The sequence below is a fragment of the Patiria miniata genome, unplaced genomic scaffold (genome assembly GCF_015706575.1).
Source record: "Patiria miniata isolate m_02_andy unplaced genomic scaffold, ASM1570657v1 HiC_scaffold_17, whole genome shotgun sequence".
Taxonomy (NCBI): Eukaryota; Metazoa; Echinodermata; class Asteroidea; order Valvatida; family Asterinidae; genus Patiria; species Patiria miniata.
Window position 1 is genome coordinate 9,046,800 of NW_024037055.1, and position 13,165 is coordinate 9,059,964.

At 46.5% G+C, this 13,165-nt stretch overlaps 1 protein-coding gene across 1 annotated transcript in view; it reads left to right on the forward strand.

Annotated features, from left to right (window-relative positions):
- Positions 1-13,165, forward strand: part of LOC119724015 — a 66,014-nt gene that overhangs the window by 20,788 nt on the left and 32,061 nt on the right. The window contains exon 13 of the mRNA XM_038194936.1: positions 12,444-12,570. Coding sequence (XP_038050864.1) covers positions 12,444-12,570 — 127 coding nt within the window. The remainder of the gene's footprint in view (positions 1-12,443; positions 12,571-13,165) is intronic.

Genomic DNA, 13,165 nt, shown 5'->3' on the forward strand with positions numbered 1-13,165 from the left:
AGTTTATTTATTTATTACTATATTAGGCTATTCATTTACTTCTTACTATGTTTTACGGTTACGTTTGCACTCTGGCCACGATTTGAGACAAATACAAATGAAACAAATGAAATAACTGAATAGGCGCTAGAGCCTAGCCCCTGCTAATTCTTTCGAGAGTTTTAATCCTATATGTTAGGAAAACAAAACAAGCCCCACTGCATGCCTCAACATGTCGTAATATAGGGCCAACAAAGGCCTATTAATTATATTATTAAACATAAATGGCTGGCTGCAAAAACAAAACTATTGATAAAATTCAATAATTATTATTTTTTTTTTTCCAAATAAAATGAAGTAGGGACCAGGTATCTCCGTTGAGGGAAGTAATTGCAAAAGTGAATGAACAAGTCAACTGAACATTTAAAATAGCTCATGCTCATAGTCATAGCTTCAGGAAACCAGGATGTAGGCCTAAGCTTATTAAATATGGCAAACACTTAAGCTACCCAGGTATAAAGTTGACTCAGTAGGCTACCAAAGTTAAGGCCTCGGTGATCAAGTGATGCCTAATCGCCATGATTCGCCTTCAGCTTGCAGTGGATAGGCATTTTAACTATCGCGCTTAACGGTCCCCGAATGATCGAATTTATATCAAATCGGCCTAACCCTATGCCGACGTCAACACCGATGCCCCGTCTGAGTGATCATGGTGATATTACATTCAATGTGCCGTAAAAATCATCAGACATACTGGACAATTTGTTCAGTTTAAATATCAAAATCATTAATTCAACTATCCAAATTAGGTCAAACCATGGAGGTATGAAAGGAAATTGTAGGATTCAATCAAATGTCGATCGATCTCCGCACTTTCGCTTAGGGCCCTACCGCTGGCTGCGTATAATTGAGGCCTAGCGTTAAAACTAAAATCATAGAAACGGTGAACAAAAACTTCACACGATATTGCACAGTACAACAAACAATTACGGGCCCAAAGAAATGCTGTGTGATTGGAAAATTCTCACCTTGAATTCCATCATGCATGGCATATTTGAGCATGATGTCCAAGCCAGTGCACGAAGCGGGAAATCTCGAGAGAGGGTCGTGAAGAACAAAGATCCAGCGTTCACACTGTACTGCAAGCCGACACGTTGCCGCGGTCAAGATTGCCGAGAACACCAGCCACCAGCACCGGGGCGGATTTAAAGCTGGGCGGGGATGCGCCGCCCGGACTCGGCTGGAACGCACCGTCATGACCGTTGATTTAGCACCTGGACTTCGGTGTCCGTAAACTTATGACGGGCCATAATTCAAGTAGGACTACACAAGCTTCAATCATGGACGGCTGACATAATCCAGTGGTGATTCAGCATTCCAAAAAGTACGAGTAGGCCTAGGCCTATAACCCTGAGAATTCATGTTCTGGAAACCTTGGACGGCTGTGACAAATCGCATGAAATGTCGACAAGCGAGCGGATCGCTTGGGCATCTTGTAAAAGCTGTATGGTCGTACTCGTAGGATATACGTAAATGCCGTCTCCAAAACCCCAAAAGATCACTGAAGTCAGCTGCATAACATTTGCAAATCATAAGTTCACTAACCGAAGTTCAAATGTGAACGAAAAATCCATGGAATGTAAGCGAACAAACGCTTATTCCAGGAGAAATTTATTTTTGTTGTTGCGGTCTCAAAAAGCTACGCCGAACTGGCCTTTCATCCACGGCGTGCACGTAGTGCGTCTGTGCGCGCGCGTGGACTTATCACATTTGTATCAATATTTATATCTCCCTAGGAAGTTACATCAACTTCTGCCTATTGTAACGAGCGTTGCCCTTCGTCCTCAGCCAGGCCCCTATGGCGTTTTAGCTCCTGCGGTTGTATGCCACAACACTGGGCGACGGTCCAACTTCCAGACCTTGGTAGCGTAAAGCAGACTTGGAACAGTGCACCAGTGGAACTTTATTAGGGGTTGGGGGTTGGGTGCAATACTGGTGGATTGGGTGGATTACCTTGTGGATTTGGTGGATTACTTGTGGATTGGGTGGAATACTGGTGGATTGGGTGGATTACTGGTGGATGGGGTGGATTACTGGTGGATTGGGTGGATCACCAGTGGATTGGGTGGATTGCTGGTGGATTGGGTGGATTCAGTGGATGACCCGGCTGGTATAACAATTAATTGGACACAGGATACTGATTTGACTTCTCATTGGTCTCACTCCATCATAAGTCGAAGGAAAAGAAGAAGTGAGGTTTATTAGATCCTGCTCTTCCTTTTATACAGTCCTGATCATATGTCAGTCATAATATCTACATGTACAAACAGTGTATGGCATTAGCAAGTGCACAAAACCCATTAACCAATCAGAATCCAGTATTCCCACAGAGTGACTTAGAACCCGCCCCTTACACAATACAAGCCAATCAGAATCCACTGCTCATATGTGAGTGACTTAGCATGACTATTTGATCATACAATGCACGTTTGGCACATGTAACTTATTTATTTAAAGTTAATAAATGGCACATCACATGACCTCCCCCCAGAGTTTTCAGTCCCTGAAATAGTCCACCCTGAAGTATTAAATGATTAAATAACTAATTATCATTTCCACCCCATTCTAAACTCATACAAACAAAGATATTTCACAGCCATATCTTTTATGCAGTAGGTCTCATAACTTCTCAGCTGAAAAATCTTACATGCAGTTCTAAATTATAATTACAAAACGTGGCAGTAACTCTAGCATAAAACATTTTAAACTATACATCCGTGTAATTCTAACTAGTTTTCATCACACATGTCTCTGACAAGAATTACATAATTTAGCTTAACATTTACCAGATGATGATTTCCACTCTTAATCATATCCTTCCTAATTTTCTCGGTTTGAAGCAATAAACTTTAAATACGAAACTATTACACAACTCTTTAACTTTAACTTTATATAAATTATAACAACATGAACATCAACATTTTTCTTTGCAATAACACTTAAGGGCAAGTTATTTTTTTCTCTCTCTCTCTTAATCCTAATCTTGACATTTTTGTTGAAACTGGTTTGCAGGAAATTATAAAAATACTGATGACTTATCTATAATTTTAGGAAATTATAACTGTTGATTTGTCTTTAATTTTAGGAAATTATAAAAATAACTGATGATTCATCTATCTCCCTTAAATTTGAAGTTTACAAGTTAAATTCTTGTACCGCTTGTTCCTGGTGGTGCAGGATGGTTCCCTTGTAGACTCGGATTGTTGTTGTTACTTCTAGTCGATCTCCCACCTCCTCGCTCTCGGTGGATGAACTGACTGGGGCCATTTCTGCCTGCAACTGTCTAAGGAGTTTAATAGACTTTCCTCCTGTCTTGGGGTGACCGGTTGAAGTTAATGGGGGTGTGGGGGGTGTACCAGGTGGAAGAAGTTCCACTTGTGGCTCGGGTGGCATAGGGGTGTCGGCGAGTTCCACAGTTGGAGGAGCCGCTGCGGTGGATGCCAGGGGGCCAGTCGGGGCTGGTAATTGCATTCCCGGTTGGCAGTGGCTGCGTCTTTCGGCATGCCGATGGAGGCTGGCTTTTCGGGTAAACTCCTCTGAGCAGGTTTCGCATGTGAGTTTGGACGCCTTCTGGGGATGGGTCTCCTTAGTATGCCTGGCAAGGTTGGTCTTTAGAGAAAACTTCCTGCAGCACTCGGGGAATGGACACACGTACCTCTTGGCTGTGGACCTTGATGAAGACTGGTGTTGGTGCTGCTCGGCATGTTTATGGCTGCTTGGTGTTGAAGTTTTACCCAGGGGACGATGAGGTTGCTGCTCCCTCCCATGATGATCGGGCTGGGGATGGCTGGAAGTAGTAGGCCTACTACTTGTAGTTGCACCGCTAGTGCTACCCTGCTCCTTCCTTTGCTTCTTGAGGGACCCGCTCCCCTGCCGTCGCTCCCGCTTTTCCTGCTTTTTGTTGCCGTCATCTGCTCGTGGTTTTTCATTATCACGGCGATCACGACCATGATGACCACCACCACCATGACCACCTCGCATGGTGAATCTTGGATACAGTCCACTAGGGCTCCACAAAAACCCCCTTAATAAAGTTATGCGGTGGATCACGCACGTCCCCCGGTGGATCACGTTGGTTGCGGTGGATCACGTTGGTTGCGGTGGATCAGACACGGCGGCCCGGTGGATCACTTCGGTTGCGGTGGATCAAATCAGACTGAAGTATGTACGTGCGATGCGATATTGTGGCGAGTTCAACTAAGGAATGACGACAGTGTACGCGCGTGCGTACGTACGTACGTACGTTATCACTATGCAGCGAAGCGGTGCCCGCAAAAGTCACCGTTGTGTAGCTCTTTGCCTACCGGATACCAATTAAAAGTTTTCTGCCCTTTCTCGCATTGCCGCGTGGTGGCGCCCTTGTTTAATTATTTCGGAGATTTCTTCAATTTTTATCTTTCGAGGATTAAACTTCGTAATCCTGTAGTCTAGTGGGACGTCTTCTCTGCCGCCGGGGATATCGATGTTTTCGCGGCTGGGGGCTTGTAGAATCTTGTTCCTTCTCTTCCGAGGCCACTGTGAAGTTTTTACCCATGTTCTCTTCTGCTGTGCCCGGTGGTTCTGCCTCCGGATCCGCTGTCGGAAATTCGTCGGCACTTGATGCAAGGTGAGTTTCGTCATCCCGGAATTCACCGGCTTCCACATTAGACTCATTCAGTGGATTATCTGCTGAACTCGAGTCCACCGCAGTATTTGGCAACGATTGATCCTGCACATCCTCCAGTTCCACAGGGCTGCTGTTTCTTGATCCCACTCGCCATGTTCTCCTTTCGGGGCCGGTGTAAACCTTCAGTTTGTCATAGTGCACAACCTTCATCTTGGATCTTGGTGTTTCTTGTACTCGAAAAGTCACCTCAGACAGCTGGTCCACTACCAGATACGGTCCCAGCCACTTGAACTGAAGCTTAGGTGACAGCCCTTTTTTTCGTGCAGTGTTGTGTAACCACACGAACATACCCGCTCTTATTTTGTTGCCTGCCACATGGCGATCATAGTTGCGCTTCTGTCGCCGAAGATTCGCCTTCATGCTACTTCGAGCCTTCTTGTGTGCCTTGCTCATCTTTTCTCGCAGGTTTCTGGCGTAATCCGTTGACAACTGGTCTTCACAATTGTCTGGCAGCTCCGTAAGGGCATCCAGGGGTAGAGGTATCTCCCGTCCCATCAGCATGAAACACGGTGACTCTTCCGTGCTTGCTTGTGCTGCACTTCGGTAGGCCATCATAGAGTAAGCCAAGTTAACATCCCAGTCCTTCTGACCCGGCTCCACAAACGGAGCAACAAGGTTGATCAAACTCCGGTTGAATCGCTCGATGAACCCATCTGACTTGGGGTTCCATGGGCAGGTACGTGTCTGGTCGATTCCCAGCAGTCTACAAACTTCCCTAAACACCGCCGACTGGAAATTGGTGCCTTGATCACTGTGAATTTCCTTCGGGCAACCATATCTGCAGATAAACTGCTCCACCAGTGTTTCTGCTACCGTAGTTGCTTTCTGGTCCGGAAGTGCATACGCCTCAATCCACTTTGTAAATGGATCGCCAACTACGAGTACATAGGCCATACCCCGGTCACTTCTTGGAAGAGGGCCCATGATATCCAAAGCAATCCTCTCCATTGGCGCCCCAACCACGTACTGCTGAAGTGGAGCTCGTGGCTTCTTCCCCGGTGACTTTCTTCGAGCGCAGACTGTGCATTGCCGGATCTTGGTCCGCACGTCAGCTGACATCCCTGTCCAATAGTACTTCCGCCGGATTTTGTGCAGCGTCTTGTGCACCCCCTGGTGACGTGCTGTCTTGCTGTCGTGGAGTTCCTCCAGAACTTCATCCTGCAAGCTTCCTGGCAAAACCACCTGCCATCTGCCGTGCCTCCCGTCATCAGACTCATATCGTCGACATAGGACTCCCTGTCGTATCTTAAGCTGCTGCCAAAGTGCCCAGTATGTCTTTGTGGAAGCAGACTCTGTGGATATCGATTCCCATGCTGGTCTCGTATCCCTTTCCTCCTTCACTCTCATGATTGGTCCTATAGTGGAGTCTGCCAATTGCTGCTCCCTCAGCTCCTGTATGGTCCACTTCGGTGTTAGAGCGCTGAGAGTTCTAGCACCACGGTCTGCCTCAACCGTGGATGTAGCTTTATCTTTGGGTTGTTCCTCCGCTGAGGTCTCTGCTTTGGCTGCTTCTTCGGCTGTCTCCACTTTGGCCTCATCTTGCGGTGGATTAAGCTGGTCCTCTGCACCTGCAGTGTCTCTGCCGCACTGTCTGCATGGCTTTCGAGAAAGCGCATCGGCGTTCTGGTGGATCCGACCGGCACGATGTTGAACTGCAAAGTCATACTCGCTTAAGATCTCCATCCACCTTGCAAGTTGGCCCTCCGGGTTTCGGAAGTTGAGTAACCAGCGCAACGCTCCATGATCTGTCCTGACCACAAATCGCCGACCATACAGATAATGCTTGAAATGCTTTACGTATGACACCACAGCCAGCAGCTCCCGCCTCGTAACACAATAATTCTTCTCAGGTTTCGACATCGTGCGACTGGCATACGCAATGACTTTTTCCACCCCATCTTGTCTCTGCGACAGGACAGCTCCAATTCCGGTGTTGCTCGCATCCGTGTCCAACACAAACTCTCCTTCCGCCTTGGGGTAGACAAGGATGGGGGCTGTTGTCAATGACGTCTTTAAGGCTTGGAATGCCTGCTCACATTCATCTGTCCACTGGAAGATCTGGTTCTTCTCCATAAGTCGGTGCAAGGGTTTGGCCAGGTGTGCAAATCCCTTTATGTAGCGCCTGTAGTAAGATGACAGTCCAATGAAGCTCCTCACATCCTTTGTAGACTGAGGCGTTGGCCACTCCTCCACCACTCGGACTTTTTCCGGATCTGTGGACACTCCTTCATTGGATATCACATGACCCAGGTAGCTCACTGACTGCTGGAAGAGATGACATTTCTTGGGCTTTAACTTAAGGTTAGCTCGTCTGAGCCTTAGGAAGACCTCCTGAAGTCTTGCTACCTCCCCATCCACTGTCTTAGCGAAGACTACTATGTCGTCCAGGTAGAGCAGTAGGGTTTCCCACTGTAGCCCCGCAAAAAATTCTCTCCATCAGCCTCTCGAATGTAGCTGGAGCATTACATAAGCCAAAGGGCATTACCCTCCACTGGTAGAGTCCACCTCTTGTGACGAAAGCTGACTTAGCTTTTGCATCATCGTCCAGCGCTACCTGCCAGTATCCACTAGCCAAGTCGAGGGTTGAGAACCACTTAGATCCATCCAGCGAATCCAAGCTGTCGTCCACCCGGGGTATTGGGTAGGCATCCTTCAGAGTGTGAGAATTAAGGGACCTGTAGTCCACACAAAACCGGGTAGAACCGTCCTTCTTTTTCACCAATACCACTGGTGATGCCCACGGGCTACTTGATGGTTCTATGATTCCTTTCTGAAGCATGTCTCGCACCTGTTCATCCACCTCTGCACGCTGCCAGATGGGGAATCTTCTTGGGTGTTGTCGAATGGGGCGTGTCTCCTCCACCCTGATTTCATGCTGCACCACGTCGGTCTTGCCTAGGTCATCCATACCCCTTGAAAATACATCTTGATAATCTATCAGGAGATTTTTCACCTTTTCCCCGTCGACACTGTCTGGTAGATGACTTACGCTTTCCTGATACAGGCTCGTAAGGTGCTCTGGAAGTTCCTTACCAGTTTTACTAATTTCGTCTTCTGTTTCTTTTCCCCTTTCCATCATCATCACTGTGGAACCATCACTTGCTTGTATGGACTCTGCATCCGTGGATGTCAGTATGCCCACTATGCTTCTTTCGTCGACCTCTGCTACTTCTGTGCCCGGATTAAATATTTGTATGGGGTATCTCTCTGCCGTGGCGTCCACCAGCACTCTTGCTACCATCAGTCCTCGCTCAGCTAAGTTGTTTCTGTCAGTGGGCTCGATCAGCCCCAAGCCATTCAGTTTCTCCTGCCTTTCTAGCACTCCCATGATGATTGCTTCGTGCCCCGGTGGAATTCTGGTCGCCCTTTCCGCTCGGATGCGACAACAGAAAGAAGCTGGCTGATCCTTGCCGCAGCAGGGCGTGGTGAACTCCCCCATCTTTAAGTGGAGCTGCTTCAGATCCAGTGTACAGCCGGCTGTCAGCAGAACATTCATGCCAAGTATACCTTTGTTTCTGATCGAAGCGACGAGGACTTCAACTTCTGAACTGTACCCCCTATCTTTATCACCATGTTGGCACTTCCCCTAATCGCCAGTGGTTTCCCATCAGCTTGGCGGATAACTTCTCTGACTTGCCTCAACTTCGGTCGAGTCTCTCTACCCATTAGGTTATACTCTGACACCTCAATTAATGTTTCGGACGAACCAGTATCGATCAGGAACGGAATTGAATGTCCTCCTATTTCTCCCTGTACAAACACTCCATGTAGTGCTGCCCCCATCCCACGTGGTACGAGTTGTACTGGGTCTCTGGCAGGCCCTGTGTCCTCCTTTACTGACTTGTCTTCGTCTTCACGACTGGCACTTGGCTTGGGTCTCTTGTTGTTTCCGACCTTCCCATGACCCGCTGGGTTGGCCCGGATTCGTTTCCCGACGCCTGGTGGACCTTAAGTTCAGGACAGTCCCTCTTGAAGTGTCCCATCTTTCCACACTTGAAACACCCTTGGCTTTGACGCATCCACTCCCCTTCCCGGCTCACCCGCCGAGGAGTATCTTGTTGCATCGCCTGAGTCAACCCCGACATCATGTCATGCAACAACCTCATTTGTTCGGACATGGCCCTTGTCTGCCTCTCAAACTCGTCCCTTGAAACAGATTCCACTTGCCTCGTGGTTCTGGTGTTCCTATCTGGTCGGATACCTTGGTTCCGCTGCCGTTGCCTCTCTGCATTCAGAAAAGACTCCGTCTCCAGTGCTGCCCTTAATGCCTCATCCAGCGTAGCAGGATGAGCCCGGAAAATCCCTGCACGTATCTCAGCATCCGGTATTGCATCCACGAAATGCCCCCGTGCCAGCCTTTCCCTGCTATTCCTTGGGAGTTCTGGGTACGCCAGCTCTGTGAGTCTGCGTATCCCCTGCCCAGGCTCCTGCAAACTTTCATTTGCTTTCCTTACTCTGCTCCGCAGCTCAGCTAAGAACGTCTCGGCCTGCTCCCCTGGCCCATATCGTCTCTCTAGTCTTGCTGTTAGCTCCACGTAACTCAACACCTCCCCTGATGCCCTGTCCCCAAGGACTTGCTGGGCATGATTTTTCAAACTGGCTGCTAAAAAGTAGGCTTTTTCCTCCGCCTTCCAACCATTGATAACTGCGCAGGACTCGAAGTGGGCCTTGTAATCTCTCCACGGAACCACTCCAGCAAACCGGTCAGGGACGATACATGGTTTCCTGTGAATTCTCCCGGCACCTTCCACCTCTGCAACCTTGGGTGGACTTTTCCCTTCCGGGTCAGCCGGGAGTTTCACATCTGGCTGTTCTGATTGCAGCCCTTCAACCCCTCGTCCCACCAATTTCTGTTGCTGCTGTCCTGTACTCATCACTACTTCTGGCACCCTCACTTCCCCAGTACACAGATGCCGTCCTGGCATTTCCCCCAGCTTCTCCTGTAGATTACATCTCACTTCCCCCATTGAGAGTGGAGTGGTGAAGATGCTTGGAGTTTGCTGGAAAACGTATTGTCTGCTAGTGGCCTGAGGCGGAGTCCCTCCAAATCCTGCCAGCCCATCCAGCGACCCCAGTGGTCCCCCATGCAGTGTTTCTGGATATTTAGGCCAACTCACACTATCAGGCGTGGTCACTGCCTGGTACCACTCTGTCGGACCTCGGTGAGTGGGTCTTGGTCCCCATGTTACTGGTGTGGACACGTACCTGGGCCTGTGCGAAGACTCAGATGTGCCAACAGTTGATGACGCCACCTCCCCAACTTTCTCCTTCCTCAGGAAAAGTTCCTGAGCGGCCATCACTCTCTGTCGGACACCTCCAGTCTCTTTATCAGCTGCCCCAGGCTTTATCTCCACCCCCTCCACTCCGACATCTGTCCCTTCCGTTGATCTTGTCAGTGGAGGCCTTGTGGTGCTAGTTGTACATACTGGCGTTAACACAGGAGGCGATGGTGTAACTACCGGCTGCAGTCTGATGCTTGCCCGGCTGACCACCCTTCCCGTTGGTCCCTCAGAGTATCCCATACTCCCTGGAAACATCCCGTCTTTGCTGTCCATTGGTTTCTGTACCAGCTCCACTTGATCGCACCTATTCAGCTACTGCTTTTCCCCTGGATTTTCTGCCTATACGTCGCCCTCAGTGGATCCCACCGCTGCCACCAATGTAACGAGCGTTGCCCTTCGTCCTCAGCCAGGCCCCTATGGCGTTTTAGCTCCTGCGGTTGTATGCCACAACACTGGGCGACGGTCCAACTTCCAGACCTTGGTAGCGTAAAGCAGACTTGGAACAGTGCACCAGTGGAACTTTATTAGGGGTTGGGGGTTGGGTGCAATACTGGTGGATTGGGTGGATTACCTTGTGGATTTGGTGGATTACTTGTGGATTGGGTGGAATACTGGTGGATTGGGTGGATTACTGGTGGATGGGGTGGATTACTGGTGGATTGGGTGGATCACCAGTGGATTGGGTGGATTGCTGGTGGATTGGGTGGATTCAGTGGATGACCCGGCTGGTATAACAATTAATTGGACACAGGATACTGATTTGACTTCTCATTGGTCTCACTCCATCATAAGTCGAAGGAAAAGAAGAAGTGAGGTTTATTAGATCCTGCTCTTCCTTTTATACAGTCCTGATCATATGTCAGTCATAATATCTACATGTACAAACAGTGTATGGCATTAGCAAGTGCACAAAACCCATTAACCAATCAGAATCCAGTATTCCCACAGAGTGACTTAGAACCCGCCCCTTACACAATACAAGCCAATCAGAATCCACTGCTCATATGTGAGTGACTTAGCATGACTATTTGATCATACAATGCACGTTTGGCACATGTAACTTATTTATTTAAAGTTAATAAATGGCACATCACACTATCAACAGCACTTTTGGCTTGATGCCAGCAATGGATGGCCAGCTGCAATTTGGGGAATCAAAATGTTTACTAATTCCATACCATAGCAACCATCCGCTGATTAACAGAGAGTTTGAAACTCAGCCAGCCGTGTGTTCGTGGAGAATAATGTATTTTATCTTTCAGTGATAAAATGAAGTATTTACATTATATGTGTGATACAGACGAAAATCACATTAAAGTTGCATTATATGAAGCCCCTTATTTATTAAATCACACGGTCATTGGGGTTGATACTTAATATGCAAATTTATAAATGAACAGGGATGTGTTATAGATGAAAACGAATCTGATGTCATAATGACGTCATAATGACCACATTACATTAAAAGTGCACTTTATAAAGCCTTTTATCTACTATTTAACTACAAGTATAATTAGTTTGACATTTTGTATGTACAAAAGTGACAGTGACGTGTAATAGATGAAAATTCATGTACGTCAGGATGGTGTCACCAGATGTTATACACATTAAAGGTACATTTATTAGAATCCCTATATCTATTTAACCACAGGGACATTTGGGTTGACATTTGCACAGGACTATCGAAAAGTGCGTTTTTTTTCGGGGGGGGGGATTTTTTTTATTGTTATTTTACTAAGCCTATGGGCCGCCTAACCATCATTCTTTCAGTTCACCAATCAGCTCATTATAACTCTGCAGGGATTTAATACAATTACAAAATGATACATTTTTTTTCAGTCAGCTCAAAGCTCTGGCTCACAGAATGGCCAAAACCTCTTGCAATAATCTCCATTTTGTTGCCACCTGCTTGCTTTTTTAGGGATAGATAAGAATGCATTATCGTACAGCACATCATAATGTAGGTCCAACAACTTTGGCTTAGGCCTAAAGGGTGCAGATTAATATTGTAATTGGCAATGACTTAGTAGCATCTGGGGAAAAGAATTTGAAACGTTGTATAACATTGAGGTCATGGCTTACAATTCAATTACTTGTTTGCCCATTATAGGTTGATTATTTTCACTGGAAAGTTGACCCTATTTTTACAAAAACATGCTGGAATTTTGTTGTAATCCGCCCAGTCACCTTATTTTAGCAGTAAGGATATGACCAAAACAGCTTTGTACGGCATTATGGAAATTAATTAAATACCGGACTTAAAAGTAGGCCTAAATCAAAGTTGTCAGAGACTAAAATACGGGCCAATCAAATACTTCAGAAAGGGGAGAATATAGGTACATTAGTGAAACAGTTTTTGGCATTTAATTAAAATATTGATACAACAGTGACCAGTTAAAGCATAAGAGCTTTCTTTCCTGATATTGCATATTTTGTATTTCTTCTATTATATCCAGTGTTGCATTTAGGACCTATGATATTCACAGCGGCGTAAGAACCATCGAAACGCGTCTCTTTGACAATCACACTGGAACTGAGGTTGAACTTGACCATCAAACAATCCCAGCGAGGACAATCAATACGGTAATCATATTATTAGACTTGCTATTTCTTACGCCCTCCCAAAGTTCTAAAATAAGAAATATCTGAATTAATGACGATCTTAAAGGATTATGGGCCTTAGTCACGAGTCGGCCATATTGAATTGAAAGTTAGGTAAGATGATACATTTTGGAGAAATAAAAGCAAGTTAATTTCTAATAAATTCCAGTCTGCTTCAATGAATTATTTAAAGGTTGTAATTAAACATTCCCCAATGTTTAAAGCCATATTTAAAATAAAATGACAGTAAGGTAAGGCTGCACTGTGCCTGCATAAATAATCTGGCGCCATCCCATTTAGCAATTAACAATTAATGAAATGCTTTCAGGGAACTCGCCAAAAATGGCCAACGCGTGAATAAGGCCCATTACAGTTCAAATGTAAAACAAGCATACATACAGGAAATGCAAAGCATCTTTTAAGTGAAGTTCCATACATATCGATTGAAATCGTGAGCAGAGGAGATTCTCACGAGTGTCGTCCTGCATAACTCGCAACTGTCCAACTGTCAAAAAGAAAAAAAAAAAATAAAATAAGCTCCTCCAGAGGATTAGTTCAATCCTTCACATTTATTGAG